The sequence below is a fragment of the Naegleria lovaniensis genome (assembly GCF_003324165.1).
Source record: "Naegleria lovaniensis strain ATCC 30569 chromosome Unknown tig009, whole genome shotgun sequence".
NCBI lineage: Eukaryota > Heterolobosea > Eutetramitea > Acrasida > Naegleriidae > Naegleria > Naegleria lovaniensis.
This window is the reverse complement of record NW_025407831.1, coordinates 208179-233716: the sequence shown is the minus strand read 5'-3', so window position 1 is coordinate 233716 and position 25538 is coordinate 208179. Positions and strand designations below refer to the sequence as shown.

Genomic DNA, 25538 nt, shown 5'->3' with positions numbered 1-25538 from the left:
GAGTGACTCTTAAGCAAATCGTGATGCCTTCCGAAGATCGGAATGTTATCAATCAAAAAAATGTCTTCATCAGCATCATCATCGGAGAAGCCTCATTTACTCAAACCTGTTCAAGGAGGAGCAACAGGTCCAACAAGTATCGAAAATGTAAATTACAAGTGGACACAAGACATTTCATCGTTGATGCTCGTGATTCCCTTTTCTCAACCAGTTACAACCAAATCGGTTAAGATCATTTTCCAGCCAAAATCAATTAAAGTTACTGTTGCTGGATTTGATACTCCAATTATTGAAGGAAAGTTATGTAAAGAAATTGATGAAGATGAGAGTTATTGGCAAATTGAAGATAAAAAAGAATTAATTATTAATTTACAAAAGGCAGTCGGGACGTGGTGGGATTGTGTGATAGATGGTCATCCAAAAATTGATACCTCTCAAATTGATCCACCTCAAGCTAATTTATCTGATTTAGGACCAGAGATGCGACAAACTGTCGAGAAGATGCTATTCGATCAAGCGGCTAAGGCCACTGGTAATCCCACCTCCGAAGATAGACTCAGACAAGAGAATATTCGCAGACTGAAACAAATGCATCCCAATATTAATTTTGATGGAATGGATTTCAGTAAAGCGCAATTTAACTTTTAGAGGCCGTTTCATGTATACTATAGAGAATGCAATTAAATGTCATTAAATTTTAAATAGTATTTAATACATGAATGGTTTGTAAAAGATGATTCCTAATTATATTTCATCTTTTTCAAGTCTTGATTAATTTCATCTGTTGACAATTGGAAATTCATTCCTTCCAAAGACCAAGGTAATCTCTTCTTTTTGCTATAGGTTTCGTATGACATGTTGATGACATTGGACCATTTTTCAGTGCTGGATGCTGCTCCTCTTCGATTTCGGGTGAGTTTTCGTCCAGGTTTTTTGTCTTCATCGTTTTGTGCAGAATCAGATCCCTCTTTTCGGATGGGAGTGATGCCTTTCAGCTCTTCAGATATCCGTTTCTCTTCCTCTAGCGCCTGATTTAATAACTTTTCAACATATGTACTTATATCATTCTCATAATCAGATTTTGCTTGTTGTACATCACTATTATATGTTTCTTCAATATTTCTCATTTGCAATTCTCTGAATTGAGCAGCAAGAAAAAGCTTTCGTTGCTTTAAACTGTCAAATAATGATATCTGTTCCTTGTATCCTTTAATATAATCTTGGAGAAGTTCATCTCTACCTTCGTCTTTGCTTGTCAGTAATTTTATCTTTTGTTGTACTTGTTTCAGTTTCTCAAGGAGTTCAGGGTTGTTGGATTGGTCTGTGGCGGTTTCATCTTCCTCATTCTCTACAACAACGTTGGCATGATTATTTGTAACTGTTGATGAAGATGCAATTGAATTTTCCTTGCTCTCATATGGAGAACTATCAGCTGAAGTATTGGTCACATTAGACATTTTTAATTATTCACAATCAGAATTACTTTGAATTTATCCTTGGATGAGAAAATTGAGTATGATGATAAGGGAGCGGATCGTTCTAGTTGGGTTGGGTGAAAATAATTTATCTATCTTGAATTTAGAATGGAATTAAACGTGTAAGTGATAATCTAGTTGTCCTTTGGCAGAACAATAAATCAAGCGTTTGATGGCACTTGAACGCAGAGTATTTTTTTAAAATAATAATAAATTTTTAGCAATTTTAATTTCTGTTGGCTTAACCATCATCAGCGTTCATCGTAAGCCACACAGAATACAACGAGCATCACATCATCGTGATGACCTGTTTCGAACATTACCATGGATTAATTGCGGCTCATAAATTCATAACGAAACAAATTATTTGTGAATGAATTTATTTCATTTACAACTTGTTCCATGCTTCAACTTCGCATGAGGAAACTCCTTCCATGACTGCTTCATCTTCCTCTTCATTGTAGAACAAACCAGTAACCTTGTCCAAGGATACCTTTGAGTCGTCGTGGATGGTAGCAACAACACGGAGAACCTTCAAACCGAAAGCAAAGTCTTCCTTTCTGATTTCACCCCATTCCAAGAATTCAATGCTGATATCTCTGATTCTCTTTTCCAAATCAACCAAGTGTTGATCCATTCTTTGGTTCATTTGTTCAGCAGTTTCGTCCTCTGGTCCGTCTGGAAGGTTAGGCTTGACCAACAAAATCAATTGGGACTTGGTAATCTTTGGTGCCATGTTTACTGGTGTTGTGTTGTGAATATTTTTTTCAGCAAAACAGAATTTCAATGTTTTACAAGCGAGTGCAATTTCGCTGCCAACCAACCTTCGAAGGTTACAAAAAGACGTTTCACCAATAAATTTGAAGGTAACTTTCTCTTTGGTGCCCACTTCGAAGCAGATACAAAAAAGTCGACTTTCTTAATCGTGTTTGATAATAGACCTGTTGGTGGAAAGTTAAAACCATGCCGTCTCAAACATCTCGCATCAAGTCAAGAACCATGGTTTTTATAGTATGATGGAAATCATGGAGTTTCGAAAAGATGAAAAAGTTCAAAATGATTGAAACTCGTCTCTGCTGTTGTGTTTGGAGCGATTTACATACCAACAACATACATCGTCTCTTCCGAAAGTGGACTTTATGACAATAAATGTTGGTTTCGTTCCAACAAGCTTCGACATCGATGAAGAAAATCTTTTCTTAAAAAAAAAATTTGTTGTGGGTTTAACGTTGCTGCCATCACTTTCTCTTGTCAAAGTGATCATCATCATCATTGGAGAGTGTTGCACCCATTTCATTTGAATTACCAAGATAAAGAATTTCGGAAGATTATCCGCATTATTGATTCACAAAGATTAGACGAATCATCAAAGAGAATCTTTTTTTAAATTATTTTTATTGGGGAAGAATGTTTAATTCTTCTCGTTCATACTTGAAAAATGGCAAGGCCCACCTTGCTGCTCTCCTACTGCTTGTCATTACACACCTTCTTTGGATCTCATTAGCAAATGCCCAAGCTCTCATCACTCTCACAACCAATCAACCAATGAATGGTACTGTTCAAGGAAATGCCATTCAATACTATTACATTACCAATATTCCTGATTTGGTTTCCTCTAATTCTTCCTTGTCATTTATTGTGACACCAATTTCAGGAGATGCTGATGTATACGTTTCAACGACAAGACTTCCAGATATTAATGATCCAATGTCTTATCAATGGTCATCTACTGTACAGAGCGGAACAGACACTGTGACGATTAACAAGCAGAGTGCTGGTTACAAAGCTGGTGGACCTTATTACATTGCCGTTCATGGCTATCAAAAACCAGCATTATTTTCAATTTTGGTTTTAAATTCAGATCTTCCAACATTTATTTCAGAAAGTTTACCTCAAAATGTTTTTGTAGACTCTAACCAATTTCTTTATTTTACCTATGTGGCTAACTCTGCTGGTTATTTCTCAATTTCTGTGAACGCTTTGTTTGGAGATCCAAATCTCTATGTGAGTACCACTGATTCAAAACCAGGTCCAAACAATGCTCAATGGAAAAAGGAATCTATTGGAGATGATTACATATTCATCAATGCTCCTTCACCAGCAACCTATTACATTGCTGTTACTGGTAGAGATCATGAAAGAACTCAATCCAATTTACAAATTTCTTCACTTTCCACTCAAGGTTTGGTTGCCGATGGTTTGCGAGTGTATGACAAAATTCCATCTTCGGGAAAGACCTACTTTAAATTCTTTGTAGCAACACCTGCAGATTCAATTCAATTCACATGCAACAAGCTAAGCTTCTTTGGTGATCCAGATATTTACATTTCCAAAACAAATGAGTATCCAAGCAAGACATCTTATGATTGGAAAGAAGAAGGCTCTGGAACGAGCACGATTACCATTTCCGATTCAGCACAATTAAGCGGATGGTTCTATATTGGAATTGTGGATGACTCATTTTTCGATGTGGACTATTTCTTATTGATCACTACCACTTTTGCTAATGCAAGACTTTCCAATGGAGTTCCAATCACTAAGGGACTACTTGCAAATAAGGTCGATTATTATATCTTTTATGTAGAAGCCAATACACAGGGTGGGCAAACAGAATTGGATGTGATCGTGACCCCTCGTTCCGGTCAAGAATTGATTGTCTATGGAAGTTCAACATTTAGAAATCCAAGTGAAACTTCTCATGATCTTGAAGGAGTGCTTGTTGGAGGTTCTATTGTACTTCACAAGGATAACTCTCCAGCTGGACCTTACTACATTTCAGTGACCTCTCTCAGTAATACCAACTATACGATCACTGCAACTACCAAAAACAGCTATATCGAGTTGATCGATTCTGTCGAATATTCATCCACGGTTGGAAGCAAAAAACAAAAAGTATTCGTTTTTCCAATTGCTAACAATGATGTCGATGTTGGTATTTCTCTAACATCCATGTCAGGAGATGCAGACATGTACATCTCAATTAATGAAGATGTCTCTAAAAACAAATATGATTGGCATTCCATGTCAGCTTCAAGATCTGAATTTATTCACATTCCTGCAAATGCTGCTCAAAGACATTCCTCTCAATTTACTGGAAGATTATTTATTGCTGTTTATGGATACAATGCTGCTACTTTTTCTATTGTTGCATATAGTCAAGGAAATACCATTGAACTTGAGAGTGGAGTACCTGTCTCTGGTGTGTTAGAAAAGAGTGGAGATTCACAATATTACAAATATTATCAAAGTAATCCAGGTTCACTCACTTTTAATCTCCAACCTGGTTATGAATCCCATGATCCAGATATTTATGTTTCACGTACAAATCCTAAACCTGGACCTCAAGATTATGATGAGCATGGAATTACATTGGGAGATGATATCATTTCCATCACAAATGCACAACCTGGTAATTACTTTATTGGAGTTTACACTTTTTCTCCCAACACATCCTACGTTCTAGTGGTTTCTTCCAATTATATGAATTTGGGTTCTTATGGTGTTCCTCTTTTAGACACAGTCCCCAAGGGTCAATTCAGATATTACTATACTTCTGTGGTTCCAGGAGAGTATGGAGTGGTTGGAGGAGTCACTCTCATTGAAGGTCAAACTCGACTCTATGTGAGCAACAAGACCGATCATCCCTCTGAATCTTCATATACCTATGCCGATACCAATTATCCTGGCAACTTGATTTCTGTGAATCCATCATCGGAAATGAATCTTGATGGTGCCATCTCTGCTGAATGGGTCTATGCAGTGTATGGAGTGGAGGACTCGACCTACTTTATTCACTCTTCGTATATGGCTTATCAGGCTGAACTCAAATTAGGTCTTCCAACCATTGGAGAATCTGAATGTTGTGAGAAGGGATCACTTTTCCTCTATCATACTCCATTCACAGCGGATAAGGATTACTATGTGTATGTTAATTCATTGACAGGAGATCGAGCATTTACTGCCGTTTATATTGATCAAGATCATACTCATCCAAATGCATCCAATTACAAATGGTCTGCTCAAGGCAATGAGGATTTGTTTGTAAAATTGAATGCCAATGAATTGGTGAGAAACAAACCACTCTATATCAATGTCTTTTCTTACAGAGGTTTAGCAAGATATCATGTGACTGTGGAACAATCGGGTGCTCCTATTTTCCTCACCTCTGACTCACCAAACAAAGTATTTGCCTATCCCGATCAACAAGATTTCTTTAGAGTATTTAGTGTGAAAAACTCTGCAGGATTAACTGCAATATTAGAAAGTTGTACGGACAATACTGCCATGCCATTCTATGTGTCAAATATTAACTCACAGCCAAATCCAACAAATAATTCCTATGTGTCTGTAGCGAATGGCCCTTTCTCGCAATTAATCACAACCAACAAGTCTGAAACCTCTACTTTTTATTTCATTGGAACTTCCAAATTAACAACCAGTAATATTTACACGATTTATGCTACGACTGGATCTGATAAAAGACCCAAACCAAAGAACAATGGAATTCTCACAGAAGGTCCTCTCATTAGCACTTCCTCCAAGAGAATTTTGGTTCCAACCATTCAAGATGATTCTGATACCAGTACTTACATGTATTTTGTTTACAAACGAGTGCTTTCTGCAAAAGAAGATCCCAACCAAGTGAACATGCAAACCATTTGTGCTATTACCAATGGAGAAGCGACACTCACGGGTCAAATATTTTTACCAATCGATCGTCCTGATGTTGTGTTTTATGATGTTCCAGTTCGTTCCTCAGAGAGATATATTATTAATGTGATTGCTGTGAATCATGTGAATGGTTTATCCAGAGCTTACCAACCACTCTATTTTGGAATTGATAATACGAATAGCTTGAGTGATGGACAATCATTGATTTCCTTCACTAACCAAAGTATTCCATGTGCACAATTTACATTTGCATCAGAACCACTTGGTCAAGGTATTACTTTATCGTTTATTGTAACTCCATTCTCTGGTGATGTTGATTTGTATATTGCACAGAGTCCACCTGCTTCACCAAATAATTTCGTTCTAAAGAGTAGTAACCATGGATTTGATGTCATTTCCTTCTCAAACCAAGATCCTAAATACTTTAATGGACCATATTATGTGGGTGTTTGTGGGGTTGTTAATAATGACTTGACCGAGTTCAGTATTTTGGGAGTTAAAACTGGAACAGCCATCAAGCTTAAGGATGGACAACCTCAACTTGTTTCGACCAAGGCACTTGATTCGTCATACTTTACTTATCAACTCGAAGGAAATAATGATTTCACACTAACTGTTTCTCCAATTAGTGGTGATCCAGACGCATACATGAGCACTGATACTCAACCAACAAGTTATAATCACATGTGGGGAAGTGACACTAGTTCCGTAGAAGTCATCAAAGTTAAAACGACTGATAATGGTTTCAAACCAAACTCTATCTACTATATCAGTACTTTAGCATTTGGTTCTGATGCAATGTATTCCATTGTTGCCACAAGAAATGACTCGATTTCTACAATTATGCATGGAGTATCTGTGGGTGGACGTGTACAAGTTGCTGAATCTTCCTACTACAAATTTAAATTAACTCATCAAGCTTCAGTGACAATTACAGTGAATCCTCTGAACGCTGTTGGAGATCCTGATATTTTTGTATCCACAGATGACAATAATCAATATCCTAGTCCTAGTCAACACAACTTTGTTGCTCGATCTAAAAGTGTGGACTCTCTTGTGATCAAACCTACAGATGCAGGTTGGAAAATTGGTTGGTATTACATTGCTGTGAGAGGATATGGAGCAGATACTGAATTTGAATTAACAGTCATGTCTTCTGATGAAGTCACCATTCTTGAAGATGGTATGCCCATTTCACTCGCTCCCAGTGTTGGTGATTGGAATTATTTCGGATTCTTTTATGGATTTTCTGCTAATCACTTAATTTCAGCGCCAAGACAAGTGATGGATTAAGAGCTGAAATGTTCTGTAGTCAAACCAATTCTCATCCCGATCGAAACAAGTATGATTTCGTAGGTGAAAATACAGGAAGTGAAATTTTAGCAACCATTCCAGAATCATCCAAGATTGGTTGGTATTATTGTGCTGTTCACACTCTTGCCTCAGGTACTTTGACCATGACTGCTTTTACCAATCAACGTCCAAGATTACTTTTAGATTCCACAATGAATACCAATAACTATGTGAGATCCAATTATTATGTCTACTTTGTTTATAACTTACCACCTTATAGTAATCTGACTGATGTGAATATTTTAGCTTACATGAATTATGGAGATGCAGATATTTATGTGAGTAAGAATAATTCGAGACCTACCATTAGCAATTATGATTGGCGTTCCTTCTCTCTTGATATTGAAAATTTAGTAATTCCTAAAGAACAAATTGGACCCAATGTGAGAGAATTATATATTGGTGTTCATGGATTTTCCAATGCCGTTTTCGATATGATTGTTTATGGAATGGATCGTGTTTTGGAACTCACTGAAAACAGTCCCATTGTTGGAGTTGCTGAAATGGGTACCTACAAGAGATACAAATTCAATCTTGAAAATCAAGGAAAGTTGAAATTGGATCTTTCTGTATTGTCTGCATATCCATCGGATGCTGATCTATATGTGAGTATGGAACCATATCCATCGAAAGAACATCACACATGGAAATCTAAAAACTTTGGTGACGATACACTTGAAATTGATGGAGCCATTCCAGGCACCTATTACATTTCAGTGTATGCTTCACCAGTCACTGAAACGAAATTCTCTCTTTCTGTCTCTACACTCTACTCGTATGTGTACGATGGAGGTCAAATTATGGACACGATCAATGTCAATGCTGTTCGTCATTACAAGATTTTTGTTCCAACTGAGGCTGAACAAGTGATCATTGCAACTACGAATCTCAATGGTCAAACAAGAATGTATTTGAATACCAATGATACATTCCCAACTTTACAGAATTACATGCTCTCCTCTGATACTCAACGACGAGGAAATGGTATTTTAGTGACCAAAGTTGGAAATCCAAATATCTTTGCAACTGGAGTATGGTCCTTGTCGATTTATGGAGTTGTACCTTCATCATTTTATTTATCATTCCAAACAGTGAGAGGTGTATTGAGATCAGGTGTTCCTCGTAGTGGTTTGACTACTCCATTGTGACCTCTCGATATTCTCTTGCACTTAAAACTACTCCTGTTACTGGAATGCTCATTTCTGCTCGAGTGTTCAATGTTATTGATGATTGTATTAAGGTGACTGCTTATCAAAATTCGAGCTATTCCATCTCTGACAAATCTAATCCAAAGTATGCAAATAGTGTCACATTGAAGTTCCAAAATATGGCACAATCACAAAATTTATTTATTGATGTCGTTGCATGTACAGATCGAGTGGTTCAATATGAACTTGTAGTGACTGCCAAAGACCAACCTATTTATTTAATTCAAGATTCTTTCTCGGTTTATTCTGTTGAAGCCAATGAATTTGAATTATACAGTCCAAAGACAGGTCAAGCGTTATTGACACAATTTGATTCCTGTGATGAAAAAAGTATTAGAGATACAGTATCTATCTATGCTGCAAAAGGTAGAATGCCTTCGAACCAAGATTTCGATGAGGCTCTTTCCCCAATTAGCACGTATTCTTTGATTTTGAATCAATCATTAGTCTCGACTGATTCCATTTATTATTTCAAGATTATGGGTAATTATGACTCAATGCCTTCCTATTACTCTGTATTTGCATCGACCTTGAAAAATGATCCAAGACCACCAAAAGTATCTTACAAAGTGTCACGTGTTTCTGAAAGTTTTGATGACAAGGTTCCTTCAGTTTATAATGTTGAGTTACAAACACCATTACCTGCAAATACTTTTTACAAATTTGTGGGTTATGCTTTGAGCGATCAGTTGTCAAGCATGAGCCAGGATAGTGAGATCTTTCGTAATTTGAACTTCCATACATTGTGTGCCATTCATGCTAAATCTAATTTACAAGTTCTTGCAGAAGGAGATAGTACTTCAAAAGTGCCACTCACAATTAATGTATATGGTGATAAGGATTATGTTGTTAACCTCATTACAAGAAATGATAAGGACGGTCAATTGCAACAAGTATCCACTCCATTTATCATTAGAAAGTCACGAGAAAGTGCAGTTAGTCCTGGTGGAATTATTTTAATTATTTTACTTATTTTAGTAGTATTATACCTTGGTATTGGTTCCATTGTTAAAGTTGTCAAGTATAAGGCAAGAGGTATTGATATTATTCCAAATATTGGATTTGGAAAGAAGTCTTTTCTTTGTTCTGGGATGGAGTTCAATTTGTATTCTTGTGTGAACTCTTTAGAAAACGCAGACGAAGCAGTGGTGAAGCTTATGATGTCATGGATGATGAACCAATTGTAGGAGAGGAGAACTCGATTAATAATCCAGAAGCTTATCGAGACAATGAAGAGGAAGAAGGTGTAACAACCATTGAGGAAGATATTAACCCATTTGCACAACAACGATCCTCACTTCCACCAACCTCTCAACAAGGATATACTAGTATTATTTAAAAGGTATGAAGAGTAAAGAATTTCCATTAACTTTTGAGCGACTTCGATGGTGTGTTGTGAATGCTGTTGTCAAATTTTCAAAAGCCAAAAAATATTTTAGAACCAATCTCGAATTGAATCACAACAACGTTATTATTGTTTCAAGTGTATATAATAACATTAAACATTTTTTAAATTATTATTAAAAGAGCGAATTGTAACCAACAACATGATGCAATCAAAAACCGGTCATCATGATTCTCTTCAATACGTTGGCCATTCCGGAAAGGCTTACATGTTGGTAGAAAAGAAATCATCAACATTATTAAATGATCATCAAGGATCATCATCAACAAACACTGCACAACATCAAATGGTGAAATGTAGTATTCGGTTGAAAGAAGGAAAAAGCCTTTTAGTGAAGAAACAATCCGAGCATACATTAACGTTTAAAATTACACCTTTTACCTGTGCCAAGTATACAGTGCTTTCATCGGGTGTTCAACGAGTACTTGTTTCTGTAGTGGAATTATCGGTGAGTGATAGCTCTACATCGTCCGCAACATCTCCTCCATCAGCTGCTTCTTCTGCAAAACAGAGTTATTTTGTACCCGAATTACAATTTATATTCGGTTCGGAAGAGTAAGTAATCGGAATGATGAATATAACATTCAAAAAAATTATCACGTCTAAATGATTTGATGGTTATGGAAAATTGTAAATTTTCGAAGAGAGTCCAAAGAGTGGTGTGACAAAATAATGAATAATGTTTACTGTTTGTGTGCTGAGCTTGTAACAACCAAAATTCAGAAAGATATACAAACAAGAGCTGTCTCACCGACGCAAGACGTTGTTCCAAAAATGAAAACAAGCGTTATGGAGGGTTATCTCATTAGAAAAAATCAAAAACATCATATCAAAACTTATCAAAAACCATCAGTAATATTTGCAGAATTATCAAACAAACAGTTACTATTTTATACATCACACAAAAAGTCAAAGGTTGCAGATGTTATTGGATGCAGAGTGGATTTTACCCGAGAGAGATACTTTGTGGAACATTTAAAAATTGGATCAACAACAGCACAAAAAAGCAATTTTCATCCGTTAGCATTTACTTTGGATGTCACAAATGAACAAGAACCAAGAGAAAGCTTTGCTTGTCCATCTATTACAGAGGCTCAAAAATGGACTTCCTCACTTGGAACTCCATCTTCTCCAGAACTGACTGTTAAAACGGATGGTTTTGATCACCATTTAGAATCAGAAGGTGATGAAAAAGATGAAGAAAAATTATCGGATGGAGGTGGCGACGAAGACAATGGTGAAGAAATTGATGAAGAATTAGCAATGCTATTGGGGCTTGGATGTGATAGTGGCACAGTAGTCATTCATCAAGACGTTCCCACAAAAGAGGATGTTGTTGGAGATGCAGTGTTAGAAACAGGAGAACCTGACATCTTTGGAAAAGGAAAGAAAGGAAATGTGTTTGGCGATTCATTTTGGAAACCACTTCCTGCCTCTGCAACAACACCAAAGGAAGACACTAAAACTCCTCCAAAATCAAAACTTTCTGAAACTGAAATGCTGAAAAGACGCGTTGCTGAGCTTGAGAAATTATTGGAAGAAAAAACAAGGGAATGTGAAAGCTTGAAACAACAGCTGAATTTGCAACAAAATGCTAATGTTTGCTGAACTTATCAAAAAATCCAGCGAGCTTCTCAGGAGGACAGGTGGTAAAAAAGGTTGCAGGATAAACTTGCGTTTTCCACAAAGGATGTGAAATGAGTCTGCATTCACTTAATGAATAATCAACAGTATAGCTCTTTAAAAAGAATTCACATCCATCTACATCACTGTAGAGCATTCCTCCTCTATCGGAAAGTACAGGATATCCTGTCACAGGGTCTGTATAATCACACCACATTAAATCGTTTTTTGAATCATTCATTGATTGTTGTTCGATAAAGGTTTTTAGTTTTTCACTGAACCGTAAGAACTAGATGAAAATTATTGTTCAATAATTAAAATTCATCAAGAAACCAACCCGTTTCAATTTGTCATCCTTCTCCTTCTCACTGTTTTCATCAAACACAAACAAGGAGCATGAAACTGGTTGAAATGTAGGAATGATGTACAATTGGTACTTGTCAAAATGTTGTTTCATCTTTGGAAATATATTCTTCATATCGGATTTCAATAAATTAGGACATTTATGAATTGAATATTCAATCACAAATGAATCATTGCTATCATCATCTTGAAAGTTGATGATGGTTGGAGGCACGACAGTATATCGGCTGGCAGTCGTTTTTGAAGTCATTTTTTGTTTTTCATTGTTTGGCAACATCATCGCGAATCAAAAAGTTCATTAACAATTTTTACTTTCCTCAATTCAAGAGTTCTTTCATGGTGAGCATGCTTGTTCGAACAATCTTCTTCGTTTTTAAGGTGCAGCCGGCCAGCCATGTTGTTTGATTGGAAAAGATGTCCTCCACAACAGGAATCATGTTGTTGTCTTCATTGGATGTCATGTTGTCTTGTAAACTTGTCGAATCTTGGCGTAATGTTGTCAATGGATTTGTTGTCTTCATGAAGAGCAAGCAAGGAAGGGATGATTTTCCAGAATACAAAGTTGTATCATTAGGTAAATCTTTTGACACAATGGTGGAGTGATGATTATTGTTGTTGTGTTTCATGTTGTTTAGAGATGATGGCCATGTTATTATTGGTTGTTGCAAATTCACAATATCCAATAACACATGTTCGTAGGGTTGTATAGAAATCTTTCTTGCTTTTCTGGACACGCCACACATTTTGGATTGACACTCTGCGTATGGTACAAAGGTAAATTGAGAAGTGTATCGAGGTTTTTGAATACCTCTTGTTCTTTCACGAGTCTTCTTTCTTGCCTGTTTCGTTTGGAGACGTGTTGGTGGTACTTCAATGTCTTGACAGTTGGCAGTAGTGGATGACATGTGTTCAATTCTTTTTGTTATTAGGTCTAGGTCAATTCAAAATATGTTCATTGGACGTTCATCCGAATATTGTTATGTTTAAAATGAACCTGCAGCCTTATAATGGCAATTCAACCATCCTTTTATAGAGTCTCCAATTGATGAGAGATTTTGCGAAGAGTTTAAACGGAAAGCATCTCTTCAAATGTATCTTATAAATTAATAAATTAATTAACAATTGTTCTTTTTAGAAGACAAACACAAATCAAGTTTGTTTAAGACGCTTTCTCATGCAAGAAATAGAATGCATCTTTTCACCGTGAATTAAGAATCCGCAGTGTAGTGCACCACTTTCACCAAGTGAACTCGTCCGTACTCTCACTTCGTCTCTAGATCTTGGGTTTTATTCAGTTTCAATTTAGTCCTCAAATCCACTTTGCAGACCCTTACACGAAAAAAAATGGCTCATCTACCGCAACCACGCGGTCGTTCAAATTCAATTACTTCCAACCCTTCTTCATCGTTATCCTCTCCGAACGGTTCACATCATGATTTTACAAACATTATCAATCATCAGAGTGTTGGAACATCGATACCAAACAACAACAAACATCAAAAATCGACGTGGCTATTGGTGAGACTTCTAGATGCATTAATTTATATTGTATCGGAATATGCAAAAACGTTAATCCGAGAATTAATTTTGTTATTTGGATATTTTCTTCATTTGTTAGTGAGTTTTATATTATATGTGTTTCATCGTCCGGGTCGGTATGATGAGACACTATTGGCACAACAAAAAGCATTTCCGAAACGATCCACTTCTTCAGCCTCTTTAGCTCATCTCGACATGTCGAAATTATCAAACGATGATGATTCCTCTGTTGGAGTTGGAATATTTGGGAGGTATGACGATGAAATGTCTCAAACTGGGCGAAAGACTTGTTCTTCGGAAGATCATGGTAATGAAAGTAGTGACAGAAAACGGTTAACTGATAGAAAGAAAGTAAACTTTGATAAGGCTGACCATTTGATTATTAACACAAATGTTCGCAAAAACAGTTTTTCATCCAATGTGACTAAAGGAGGCGATACAAGCCCAACCATTGAAACTGGATCAATTATACAGCACTCACAACCTACTACTAATTTATTTCCCACATCCACCTCTTCTCACATTATGATCGGAAAGAATTCGTTTCGAAAAATATTGGAATCCTCCATGAAATTGAAAAAGGTATCCAGTATTGGTCATTTAATTTCTCCAAACACATTGTCAACAAGCTGTGTTACTCCTACACAGGTTGAAAGCAGTGGAGCCAACATTATTTCAGAGTACCCTCCTGTGGAAAGTAGTACCGCAAGTCTGGTAGATTCAGAATGGACAGATTATGAAAATTTGGATGCTAATTTCGATTATGACTTTGAAGATGATGTAAGAGAGGATATCAAACTCATCTATGAAGAGAAGAGGCTTGGGGCAAGAATTCTTGATTTTATTGGTGAAATGTTTATGTGGTTTATCATGCTAATTATTTACTTACCAAGTTTGTTTAAATCTCCAATCAACTCTAAAAAAGCATCTATTGAAGCAGACAAGGTGCATTTATATGAAAAGAAGTCTACAGGGCTCTTTGAGGATTTAATCGACGCCGTTTTTGAATGCATTGATTTATTAGCAAAAGCTGCAAGGTTATTTATTCGATTCAAGATGAGAGAATGTTTCAAAACCATGAAGGAATGCTTTTTACTTTTCAGACTTTCTAACTTCCTCTCCACTAGAGGTATTGACGACAGATCCATCAGTCAAGTCATTATTGACAATGGCTTCAAATCAAAGAATTATATTTGTTCAACAGAAGATGGCTACAAAGTTGAACTGAACAGAATTCCCAATGTTCAAAGCAAAACAGCGGTCTACTTTCAACACGGAATTTTAGATAGTGGGTTCACATGGATTGGTAGCAGTCCCAACGTAGGCTTGGCATGTGCTGCAAATGGATATGATGTATTTCTTGGAAACTTGAGAGGATATGGTTTGGCCAAATGTCACGGAAAACATGCACGAGAAAGTATCACTACCAGAGAATATTGGGATTTTAGCATCAACGAACATGCATTCTATGACGTGAAAAGCTTTGTTAAGAAAATAAGAGATATCAAAAAGAAAGAATAGGAACTAGCAATTTCAAGTTGGCTGTCGTTGCTCACTCAATGGGTGCAGCATGTATCCTGGCTTACATGTCTTGGTGCAAAGCTCACAATCAAGAACACTATATTGATAAGGTAATACTTCTTTCTCCTGCTGGAAATCATCAAAAGATTCCAACATTGCTATACTACCTATCATTTACAATTCCTCTCATTCGAAAATTACCATTCTGGAATTATTTTGGATTTACTTCAAAGACCATGAAAATTCTAGTGGCAAAAGTTATTCAAGATATCAACAACCATAAGGCCACGAGGTCATTATTCTCTGCTTTTGCAAGCGCTCTTGTGTTGGGAGGTAAAACTCAAAACAATCCATTCCAATATGTCCATAATTTAGTGTATCATACCTTCAATGCAACTTCGGTCAAAGTGGTTGAGCATCTCATTCAAATGAGTACAAGTGGAAGGTTTTTAGCATATGATTATGGTCCAGAGACCAATAAGAAAGTCTATGGAACTGAAAAACCATTTGACTTTTTCGATTACTATGACAAGCTCAATATTCCAATCTATATCGTTTATGCTGACGACGATCGAGTGATTCCCAAGCAATGTATACTCAGACACTACAAAGAATTAAGAAAGTATCATCCTGAAACAAGCTTTGCTAAAAAGTTCAAGGATTTAGGCCACTTGGAATTAACACTCAGTAGCAACGATCGAGTGATTCAATACATTCTCAAAGTATTGGGCCAGGAAGACGGTCCAAAAAAGTGATCGTGTAGATTTGACAAATTTGTTTTACTCATCCAAGTAGGACGATGCTGATGACGTTCGTATGTGAATATCTGCATATTTCTCGTTTTGAATGAGGCGTGATTTCATTAATTTTTCAGAAGTTGTCGATCTACTATTCTCAAAGATGAAATAAGAACAGTCCGATGTTGCAACAATTTCCTTGACATGGACGCTGGTAGAAATTCCTTCAAGATTCAAAATTTCCTTAAACTCGCTGCCATTAATACTGTACACCTTCTTTCTATTGACAACAAGATAATAGAAACAATATCCAGCAAATATTTGAATGTTGTGTAATCCATATTTTTCTACGAATGGTGCAATACTGACATTGGATCGAGTGCTTAACGGACCCAAATTGCACTCGTTAACACATTAGAATTATTCCTCAATAGGAACACAGTTTCATACATGTGAGAAGGTGTGATGGAAAATACGTTTTGTTGAAGCAAGAAAAATTGTTTGTCCTTATTCGCAAAATATAATTGATTGGCTTGTGTGAGAACTATGAGTCCCTTATCGGCATGTTTAAAGTATTTGATAGACTCTTTCTTGAAAATTTCACATCCAGGAACAAGGAAATTTGTTGAACTTGCATTCGCATTCATTTCTCCACATGCATAAATCTTCCAATTATCGACAAGCAAACTTGAGCTAAAAGTAGAGGCACTTGCTAAGGTTATTCGAGAGTCATCTCTATGCAAGAAATCCAATTTCGTTGCTTGTCGAAAACTACTTCCAGATTTCACATCAAATGTTTGATCGAAATACGAATGGCCACTGCAATAGACCTTGTTTTTATCCACAACCACAAGAGAATGAAACCAACCAGCAGCTACATGATCTATAGATGACACCTTGTCAGGGAGAGGAATTTCTCTCAGTCGTGTGACATATTGTTCATGCTCTGGCAGTCCAATCTGTGCATAATTGTTGAAACCTAAGCCAAACAACTTGTTCGATTGAGTGACAAGCAATAGATGTGATCTTCCTGAAGCTACAAGCTTGATGTCTTTGAGAATTTTGGAAGCGAATTCTTGTGTTGAAATGTTATGCAATGATTTGTCTTCTCCACCTTGGAAAACTTCTAAAATCGGTCCCAGCGGATATTGTTCACTATCATCCTCTTTGAATACAAGTCTTCCCAATTGCCCTTTGTCATTTTGCCCAAGGGACATAATATGTGTATGTTCTAAAGAATCGGAAAGAGAGGACGACACATCTTTGATTTTATCATTTGTAAATTGTATTTCTTGATCGCTCGTATGGACAGGAAGGATTTTGTTGAAGTTTGAGCCCGAACTTTGGTGTCGTATTCGCGGAGGAGAAGTGTTTGATGATGACGACTGCTTTGAGGTGGAAGATTTGTTGCCCATTCAATTATTGTTGGAACTGTAGGAAAGAACAGCGTGTGATGATGAAGCTTTCTTATTGTGCTGAAATTCAGTAGAGTCATAGATCAGATTTCATAGTGCATAGGTGCGCAAATAAGGCAACGTGGATGGTTGACATATTTTTCAAAAAGGCAAGGGGTTGATTTCTGGGACAGAAAAATGAGTTGTCGTCTTTCATTTTGAAAAAAAGTCATGCGAGTTCATTTGGTCTTTGTTGACAGTGAATCGAGCATTGAGAACTTTGTTAATGACGAAGATTAAGGTTGAAGGAATTGTTTTCTGCAAAAACTGAAGTCTCTTACAGAATTTGCTTTGAATTTGTAAAGACAATCCAGTGGAAAGTAACCGCTCTAAGGTTATATTGGGTTTGACGCGTGCCAGACTTGATCATCCTTAGTGAATAATGATGGCTTTTAGTCACTTCGTTTAGACCAAGCCCTATCCTAATATTATAAACTAATTCAGTTCAAGAAAGATTTTTTCAAAAAATTAAAAAAAATTTCCAACGGTGAAATTCATTGTTTCGTCTTCTCGGAATTCAACTCTTCAGAATAATACAATACCAACAACAATTATTGTAAATATGTCCAAAGCAAAATACATGTACAAAATTATTTTTGTTGGAGATTCGACTTGTGGGAAAACGTAGAGTATTTGATTGCTGGTTGGAATTGATTTTTTAAACATTTGTTCTCTCTTTGAAATTTATAATTGATGATCATCGGAATTATGCAGCGCCTTTATCCAACAATATGTCAATAATTATTTTACAAATACTTACAAATCAACTTTAGGAGTAGATTTCTCGTACAAAGAATATGATTACGACGAAAATACTTGTTTTAATTTGCAAGTAAGTTTCAAAATTTTGACTGGTATGAAATTAGAACGGAATTGATATCAATACAATAGTTTTGGGTATGTTATTCGAATTTATTAATAGTTCCAACAAAATATTGAAATGACTTGTGACATTCTCAACAGGATATTGCCGGTCAAGAAAGGTAAGCTTTTTTTCATGATGTAAATGGCAACGTCATCTTCTCTTTTTCTATAGATTCGGAAGTAAGTTTCTTATATATTACCAAATTGCTAATAATTTTGTGTATTAGCAATGACATCGGTATTCTATAGAGATGCTGTCGTAGCGGTCGTCATGTATGATGTGACAAACCCAAACACATTCGATCACACAAAAGATTGGAAATTAGATATTGATTCAAAGGTATTTCTTCCAGCACTTCATGAAAACGAGTCTGATGATATTCCAATTCCATGCATTCTTGTGGGCAATAAGATTGATTTACCCAAGAATGATAAACTTAACTTCAAACCATCTCAATTAGACGAGTATTGCGCCAACCATAATTTCGCAGGATGGGTTGAAATTTCAGTGAAAGAAAAAACAAACATGGATAAGGCTGTCAAAATGATTGTAGAACAAGTATTGAATTTTCATCAAAAGGTTATCCAATATTCAAGTGACAACAAGGATACAGGAGGTGATTCTGGTATCATTAATATTGACAAACTTGTTAAGGACATGCCAAAGACAGAAGATGGGCTCAATGGTGACAGTAAAAAGAAAGGATGTCAAAATTCCACTGGTTGTTGTGGAGGGAAGTGAAAGTATTTATTCACACAATAAACTCACTTTCAAGATGAACGTGTATTAATTGTTTGGTGGTGGATCATGAATTTTTTCTGATTGCAACGTCACACGGAAGAGGATAACAAAATTCCGAGCCGCTCTGAAAACAAGTCCCTTTCCGTTACTCAAAAAAAATGCTCTCCAAACACAATGCGGACGATTTAGCATTGAGTGATGATGAAGATTTTGATGAAGATTTAAACCTCGAGCCTACCATTCAAAATTTACTAGATGAAAAATCATTGCAATGGATTTTTGTAGGAGGAAAAGGAGGTGTCGGAAAAACGACCATCAGCAGTTCCATTGCCATGCACTTGGCTCAATGTAGAAAGAACGTATTGTTGATTAGTACAGATCCTGCACACAACTTGTCCGATGCTTTTGCTCAAAAGTTTAGCAAGGATCCGACCCTTGTGAATGGATTTGATAATTTATATTGCGTGGAAATTGATCCAAGTGATTCGAAATCCATGCTATCTGGTTTGTTGGATGATGGAAGCGAAAGTGAGGAAGGAGGCATTTTGAAAAATTTAATGAAGAATCTTTCTACAAACTTGCCTGGTCTTGATGAGGTTGAAAGTTTTGTTCATATTCTACGACAAGTGAACAACATGAACTTTGATGTGGTAGTTTTTGATACTGCACCCACCGGTCACACTCTCAGATTATTAGCATTACCGAATGTTATGAAAAATACTCTCGGAAATATTTTAGGATCAAACATTGGAAAGATGTTCACTCAATTTGGATCATTATTTGGTGGAGGCTCATCGGATAGCACAAGTCCACAACAAATCGAAGAGAAATTGCACAAGTTTCAGGAGAATGTCGACCAAATTACACAACAATTCCAAGATCCTAAAAAGACAACATTTGTATGTGTGTGCATCCCAGAATTCTTGTCTGTGTATGAAACTGAAAGATTAGTCCAAGAGTTGACTAATTTCAACATTGATTCTCATAATATTGTGGTCAATCAACTTGTTCTCAAAGATACCAAGAAAGAGCCATGCGAAATTTGTGAAGCAAGAAAAATTATTCAATCCAAGTACTTGAAGCAAATTTTCGAGCTCTATGAAGATTTTCACATCATCCAAATGCCCCTTCTCGGTAAGGAAGTTAGAGGCGTTCAAGCTCTTAATGAATTCAAAGACATGCTTCTTCACCCTCCTCCACTCGCCTACAAACGTGAAGACTTGAAATAAAAGAGAAACTTACCAAAATTATTCCCAAACGAAAATATTAAAAACACCAGATGAAAGTAGTGTGTTTGAGAAGGTGTCAAACGTTGCTGATCACCTGCTTTGGGAGTTGATGACACGATCCTCTCTTGAAAGAGATGAATGCTAGTATTGTTGCACAAATTTTTCGTCATCCAACAAAAAATTCTGTTGTTTGGTCGAATTGAACATCAAAAGCACGAATTTTTGCAACGCGAGCCAACAAACACACATTCAAAAAATATGAGCGCAGAAGACACTAAAGGAGACGTTAAAGCTGAAGGCAAGGAGCAACACATCAATGTTAAAGTGGTGAGTCAAGTAAGTATTCTTTCTGATGATGATTTGAGTATCAACATCACCCAATAGGACGGAGTGGAAGTATTTTTCAAGATCAAGAAAAGTACACCTTTGAAGAAGTTGATGGAGGCTTATTGCAAGAGACAAGGTCTCAGTGCAGCTTCTGTTCGTTTTGTTTTTGATGGAAACAGAATTAACGGAAACGAAACGGCTGATGAATTAGAAATGGACGATCAGGATGTTATTGACGTGCTTGTTGAACAAACTGGTGGTTTTTAAATTTTGGTCAAATCATCATCATATGCTGCCATCATCACTCCACTTCCTCTCACTTCCATTGTAGTATTATTTACTCCGCATCATCAGACAAGAATTATTAATAACCAAATTCATTGTATCGACGGAGGAATAAATAGAATAATTAATATCAGCAGCAACAACATTTAATCATCATCACGTTATAGTTTTGATACCTTTCCCAATTCAATACTCCTTTCGGTGGCAGCAATCACCGCTTTCATCACCGTACCTCTGAAACTTCCTTCCTCTGCCATATCACAGTATCAAACAACAAGGACAACAAACCAATGATAAGCCAGTAAGCCACGTGATGCTCAATCCTCTACTTTGTACTTACCTAAAGCTAAAACTCCTCTAGATGTGGTTCCTGCTGGAGAAACGACTCTGTCCTTCAATACTCCAGGTGAAACCTTCTCCTTTAGGACCATCTTGGCAGCTCCCAATACTGTTTGTGCTGCCAAAATATTGCTTGTCTCTCTCGCCAAACCACAATATACTCCTGCCTCTGCTAAGGCTTCAATGAACATGAATGCAAAAGCTGGCCCACTTCCTGAGAGTCCTGTCACAGCATCCAAATAACTCTCATCGCTTAAACTCACACATTCACCAATCATTGAGAAGATGGCCTGAACCATGGACTTGTCATTTTCCATGGTGTCAAGAGTTATGTGTTTTGAAGCTCCATGTGGAGGCTTTCCCAGCACATATCCACTTGCAGATTCCTCAACAGTACAACAAATATTTGGCATCACTCGTGCCACTCGAACCACACTGAAAAATTCATCCAATGCTCTCTCATTTGCTTGAGCAATTTGTGCTAAATGCTCGTAAATGGTTGAAATTTTATATCCTGCAGCAATGCTTATTAACAACAAGTCAGATTTCTTGGTTGCAAAGGCTGAAGAGGCTTCTTTCAACACACTCTCTAAGCCTTGAGGTTTTACTCCAAGAATTATCACATCACACGTATCAATAATTTCATTGTTATTTGAACATTTTTGAATATTGGTTTCTTGCACAATTTTGTTTAAAAATTCAACATTGGGATCATAGGCAAATATTTGTTGTGGTTTAATCATTGGAAATGATGATGACGATTCATGACTGCTGTTTTTGTTAACAATGGCACGAATGATTGAGCCATTCATGGCTCCTGTTCCGATAAAACCAAATTTCTTGTTTGCAAACATTGGAATGCTCTGGCTATCTGAAGTTGACATTTTTTGTTATTTGAAGTGGTGGTGGTTTTGTTCTTGTGAAATAACATTTCAAGACGACCCAAAGAGTTCTTGAAATCGGAATTGGACCTCAACACAAATCGTGTAAGGAATGCGGTGATTTTAACAGATTTGAATCACACCAACGCTGAACCTCATCAATGAGCCAACTTGAACCTTAGAGGTTAGCCTGTACTTGAACCTTATTCAATCATGCCTTGTTGATTTTCTTTGGCGTACACCTCCGAATCAAACATTTTCAACTCGAAAACAAAAGCCAGTATCATTTGATTACTAATTATATATTTCCTTCATCCGTTCTTGAAATGTCCCCAGCTCGTATCGGTATTGTTGGTGGTGGGCCAGGTAAGTGTTGTTCATTGTGTACAGACTCTCAGACGGTCATACATGTATCCACTTGCATGAATCATTATGGATGAACTTTTGAAATGTTTAGGAGGTCTCGCAACAGCCATGATTCTCTCAGCCAAAGGCTTCCAAGTAACACTCTTTGAGAAATCTCCAATAGTAGGAGGAAGAACCAGCTCTTTACAAGTGGGTCATTCAAAATTCGACTTGGGCCCAACGTTTCTGATGATGAAATTCGTACTCGATAAGGTTTTTCAAGATTCAGGAAAGAACTCTTCCAATTATATGAAATTTCAACGATTAGATCCCATGTATCGTCTGCAATTTAATAAGGACAAGTATATGGATTGTTATGACTTTTCTCAACGGGACAAAATGATACAAGAATTGAGGAGAGTCGTTCCCGAAGATGTTTCAGGTTATGAACGATGGTCGGAGTGGGAATCAAAACGATATGAACATTTAATTCCACTCCTTCAAAAATCCTATTCCTCTCATAGTGATATAGTGAGCATGCATTCAGTTAAGGCTCTACCTTATATGCAGTTCCCAAAATCATTGCATGAAATGTTAGGAGATTTTTACAAAAATCCATTGAGCAAATTGTCGTTTAGTTTTCAATCCAAGTATTTGGGTATGAGTCCGTTCACTTGTCCAGCGTATTATGGAATTATTGCTTTTGTAGAGCATGCTTTTGGTGTTTATCATGTCGAAGGTGGACTTTCGGAAATTCCTCGAACGATGGCCATGGCTGCTTCTGAAAATGGAACCACTTTGAAATTGAATACGCCTGTGACAGAATTATTGATCGATCAGCGCTCTAGAACAGTGAAAGGGGTCAAGGTTAAGGAAAATGGACAGGAAGAAAATGAATACTATTTTGACGAGGTAGTTCTTAATGCAGATTTTCCGTACGCAGTTCATCAATTAATTCCAAACGCAGAAAACCTATTGAGACAATGGAAACCAAGCAAAATTGCAAAGAAGAAATTCTCATGTTCCACATTTATGATGTATCTTGCCCTTGACAAGGAATATCCAGAAATTCAACATCATACCATTTCATTTGCAGATGATTATTCAGCGAACTTGAAAGCCATTTCAGAGGGTTACATGACCGACGACTTATCCATTTATGTGAGAAATTCATGCGTGAATGACAAGACAGTATCACCAAAAGGCAAATCAGGTTTATATGTTCTTGTTCCAATTCCAAATCTCATGGACAGTCAAGGAAAGATAGATTGGACCAATCACAACACAATGTGTTTAATGGGTCTGTTTTTTCACTCTCACATAACCTGCTACAAATGTTAAGTATGAGACCTAGAAACAAGTTCAACGAATTGGAAGGTCTGTATTTAACGGGAGCTCATACCTCTCCAGGAAGTGGATTGCCTACAATTTTTGAATCTGGAAGAATGGTTTCTGAAATGTTGTGCCAAAAGTATGGAATTCCTTATACGAGATCTTCGTTATTGGATTTGCATCATTAACTAGAACGTGAATCGTTAAGTGACGCTCCTAAAACAGCTAAGGAGGGTTGAGGTTTCCTGTTAAGCCAAGCTAAGAATGTCACCTAATAAACAATAACATGATTACTTCTTAAAAATCATGGTCACAGTTTTTTCCACATGCTTTCTTACATCATTCCTAGAGGCAAGACCAAGCAAGAAAACGACAATGACAGAAAACATGTGATCATTCAATTCTTCCAATCCTTTCAATTGTTCAATCTTTTTCAAAGACTCTTCGGTTGATACTGTTGTTAAAAGTTTCATATAAAGGGGATTCCCAGTATCAAAAGGAACTATATCTAGTTTACCTTGCTGCAACATTTCTCTCATCATCAATTGCAATAATGTGAACGTTTGTTGATTGAGCATTCTCTTATTACTGTTCTCAGACATTATCTTTTCCAAGTCTTTCATTGTATTTTCAATCATTGCTTGTTGTTCTCTTTTTCGCTGAGATTTTGTGGAAGAACCTTCAGAAATTTCTGAGTTCTTGCTTTTCTTGATAGGTGAGCTCACATCTTTGGACGAAGAAGCAAAAAATTTCGATGTACTAATGCTACCGTTTCTAGCGCTTCTTCGAGAACGCTTAGTAAATAACGAATTGTCTTCTGATTCTTCAGTAGACTCCTGTTCATCGTCACCATCATCTTGTTCATCATCACCAGTTTCACTACTTGACAAATACGGTTCATCATTTTCTTCAATTTGCTTCCTTTTATCTCCTCTTCTCGGCTTCTTTGTCTTGACATCATTTTCTGTGAAATGTCTTTTAGAAAATGAACATATTTCAGTGCTGGTATAAATTACAAAAGGACAAACTCCATTGTCACTACCTGGTTTATACAAATAAATTAATAAATTCCACTTGAATGCTTTTAGTTGATTTCTTTGAATATTTGGTAATTCAACGCTCACAGTAATTGGTTGATCATTTTCACTAATTTTATCTCCCATCACGATAGACACATCTTTAATTCTCCAAGGTGCCAAATCTTTAAAATTATTGCTGATATAGTCCAGTGTTTCTTTAAGCCCTTTCATCTTCTTTTCTCCATCCACAAACGGGCCTGTGACAGGAACTTTAAGTTGATTGCGCTGTCCACCCAAAATATAATTCGGATACAGTGCAAAATAGAGATCTCCATGCTGACGAATAAGAGTTGAATTTTTAAAATTCAAATTTACAGAAGTCATGAATATTGGAACGGTAAAACTATCATATACAAAGCCAGAGATGGTGTATTGGTAAGATTTATGACAATCATGTTTTGATTGAATGGTGAGTTTTCCTGCTCCCTCTTGATCCAACGTGATGGCGCACGAAGGCTTGCATGATTTTAATTGTGTGCGCAAGTTGGATGGAAATTCAGGAGATTCACTCCATTTAGGTTCCGAGAATTGAAGGGTATAATTGGGTGCTTTCAATGCTGTTGATGATGATGAAGACTCTTCTTTGGAATGAATCATTTTTTTTAATTGAAAAAAATTAAAAATGTCAAATTGTAAAAATTCATTAAAACATCTTGTGGTTGAATGCAACAATACATTTAAAAGATGAATTCTTGTTGAGAGATCTATGGTACAGAATAGCATCTAATATATTTCTGTTTTTTTACAGAGTGATGATCATTTAGAA

General features: G+C 36.6%; 17 protein-coding genes across 17 annotated transcripts; 10 read left to right on the top strand and 7 right to left on the bottom strand.

The window, feature by feature from the left end:
- Positions 1–60: 60 nt before the first annotated feature.
- Positions 61–648, top strand: C9374_000115 (uncharacterized protein; the record flags this gene model as incomplete). The annotated part of the gene is made up of 1 exon (XM_044687160.1): positions 61–648. One exon carries the CDS (start codon positions 61–63, stop codon positions 646–648), a length of 588 nt encoding a protein of 195 aa, XP_044552668.1.
- A 92-nt stretch (positions 649–740) lies between these two features.
- Positions 741–1457, bottom strand: C9374_000114 (uncharacterized protein; the record flags this gene model as incomplete). The annotated part of the gene is made up of 1 exon (XM_044687049.1): positions 741–1457. The coding sequence occupies one exon, from the start codon at positions 1455–1457 to the stop codon at positions 741–743; it is 717 nt and encodes a 238-aa protein (XP_044552667.1).
- A 406-nt stretch (positions 1458–1863) lies between these two features.
- C9374_000113 (uncharacterized protein) lies at positions 1864–2211 on the bottom strand (the record flags this gene model as incomplete). Its single annotated transcript, XM_044686938.1, has 1 exon — positions 1864–2211. The coding sequence occupies one exon, from the start codon at positions 2209–2211 to the stop codon at positions 1864–1866; it is 348 nt and encodes a 115-aa protein (XP_044552666.1).
- An 809-nt stretch (positions 2212–3020) lies between these two features.
- C9374_000112 (uncharacterized protein) lies at positions 3021–8647 on the top strand (the record flags this gene model as incomplete). Its single annotated transcript, XM_044686827.1, has 2 exons — positions 3021–7355; positions 7424–8647. The coding sequence occupies 2 exons, from the start codon at positions 3021–3023 to the stop codon at positions 8645–8647; spliced, it is 5559 nt and encodes a 1852-aa protein (XP_044552665.1).
- Positions 8648–8691: 44 nt separating this feature from the next.
- C9374_000111 (uncharacterized protein) lies at positions 8692–10046 on the top strand (the record flags this gene model as incomplete). The annotated part of the gene is made up of 2 exons (XM_044686716.1): positions 8692–9779; positions 9836–10046. 2 exons carry the CDS (start codon positions 8692–8694, stop codon positions 10044–10046), a joined length of 1299 nt encoding a protein of 432 aa, XP_044552664.1.
- Positions 10047–10254: 208 nt separating this feature from the next.
- Positions 10255–11720, top strand: C9374_000110 (uncharacterized protein; the record flags this gene model as incomplete). Its single annotated transcript, XM_044686605.1, has 2 exons — positions 10255–10667; positions 10757–11720. The coding sequence occupies 2 exons, from the start codon at positions 10255–10257 to the stop codon at positions 11718–11720; spliced, it is 1377 nt and encodes a 458-aa protein (XP_044552663.1).
- Positions 11721–11746: 26 nt separating this feature from the next.
- C9374_000109 (uncharacterized protein) lies at positions 11747–12348 on the bottom strand (the record flags this gene model as incomplete). The annotated part of the gene is made up of 3 exons (XM_044686493.1): positions 11747–11815; positions 11878–12024; positions 12073–12348. The coding sequence occupies 3 exons, from the start codon at positions 12346–12348 to the stop codon at positions 11747–11749; spliced, it is 492 nt and encodes a 163-aa protein (XP_044552662.1).
- A 67-nt stretch (positions 12349–12415) lies between these two features.
- On the bottom strand, positions 12416–13003 carry C9374_000108 (uncharacterized protein; the record flags this gene model as incomplete). The annotated part of the gene is made up of 1 exon (XM_044686383.1): positions 12416–13003. One exon carries the CDS (start codon positions 13001–13003, stop codon positions 12416–12418), a length of 588 nt encoding a protein of 195 aa, XP_044552661.1.
- A 439-nt stretch (positions 13004–13442) lies between these two features.
- Positions 13443–15158, top strand: C9374_000107 (uncharacterized protein; the record flags this gene model as incomplete). The annotated part of the gene is made up of 1 exon (XM_044686272.1): positions 13443–15158. One exon carries the CDS (start codon positions 13443–13445, stop codon positions 15156–15158), a length of 1716 nt encoding a protein of 571 aa, XP_044552660.1.
- A 38-nt stretch (positions 15159–15196) lies between these two features.
- On the top strand, positions 15197–15913 carry C9374_000106 (uncharacterized protein; the record flags this gene model as incomplete). Its single annotated transcript, XM_044686161.1, has 1 exon — positions 15197–15913. One exon carries the CDS (start codon positions 15197–15199, stop codon positions 15911–15913), a length of 717 nt encoding a protein of 238 aa, XP_044552659.1.
- Positions 15914–16278: 365 nt separating this feature from the next.
- C9374_000105 (uncharacterized protein) lies at positions 16279–17310 on the bottom strand (the record flags this gene model as incomplete). Its single annotated transcript, XM_044686050.1, has 1 exon — positions 16279–17310. One exon carries the CDS (start codon positions 17308–17310, stop codon positions 16279–16281), a length of 1032 nt encoding a protein of 343 aa, XP_044552658.1.
- A 601-nt stretch (positions 17311–17911) lies between these two features.
- On the top strand, positions 17912–18955 carry C9374_000104 (uncharacterized protein; the record flags this gene model as incomplete). The annotated part of the gene is made up of 6 exons (XM_044685939.1): positions 17912–17973; positions 18064–18181; positions 18241–18246; positions 18313–18332; positions 18386–18393; positions 18441–18955. The coding sequence occupies 6 exons, from the start codon at positions 17912–17914 to the stop codon at positions 18953–18955; spliced, it is 729 nt and encodes a 242-aa protein (XP_044552657.1).
- Positions 18956–19113: 158 nt separating this feature from the next.
- Positions 19114–20184, top strand: C9374_000103 (uncharacterized protein; the record flags this gene model as incomplete). The annotated part of the gene is made up of 1 exon (XM_044685828.1): positions 19114–20184. The coding sequence occupies one exon, from the start codon at positions 19114–19116 to the stop codon at positions 20182–20184; it is 1071 nt and encodes a 356-aa protein (XP_044552656.1).
- Positions 20185–20442: 258 nt separating this feature from the next.
- On the top strand, positions 20443–20778 carry C9374_000102 (uncharacterized protein; the record flags this gene model as incomplete). The annotated part of the gene is made up of 2 exons (XM_044685717.1): positions 20443–20520; positions 20569–20778. The coding sequence occupies 2 exons, from the start codon at positions 20443–20445 to the stop codon at positions 20776–20778; spliced, it is 288 nt and encodes a 95-aa protein (XP_044552655.1).
- Positions 20779–20957: 179 nt separating this feature from the next.
- C9374_000101 (uncharacterized protein) lies at positions 20958–22019 on the bottom strand (the record flags this gene model as incomplete). The annotated part of the gene is made up of 2 exons (XM_044685606.1): positions 20958–21046; positions 21137–22019. The coding sequence occupies 2 exons, from the start codon at positions 22017–22019 to the stop codon at positions 20958–20960; spliced, it is 972 nt and encodes a 323-aa protein (XP_044552654.1).
- Positions 22020–22342: 323 nt separating this feature from the next.
- Positions 22343–23702, top strand: C9374_000100 (uncharacterized protein; the record flags this gene model as incomplete). The annotated part of the gene is made up of 2 exons (XM_044685495.1): positions 22343–22382; positions 22474–23702. The coding sequence occupies 2 exons, from the start codon at positions 22343–22345 to the stop codon at positions 23700–23702; spliced, it is 1269 nt and encodes a 422-aa protein (XP_044552653.1).
- Positions 23703–23983: 281 nt separating this feature from the next.
- C9374_000099 (uncharacterized protein) lies at positions 23984–25369 on the bottom strand (the record flags this gene model as incomplete). Its single annotated transcript, XM_044700137.1, has 1 exon — positions 23984–25369. The coding sequence occupies one exon, from the start codon at positions 25367–25369 to the stop codon at positions 23984–23986; it is 1386 nt and encodes a 461-aa protein (XP_044552652.1).
- Between the last annotated feature and the right edge of the window lie 169 nt (positions 25370–25538).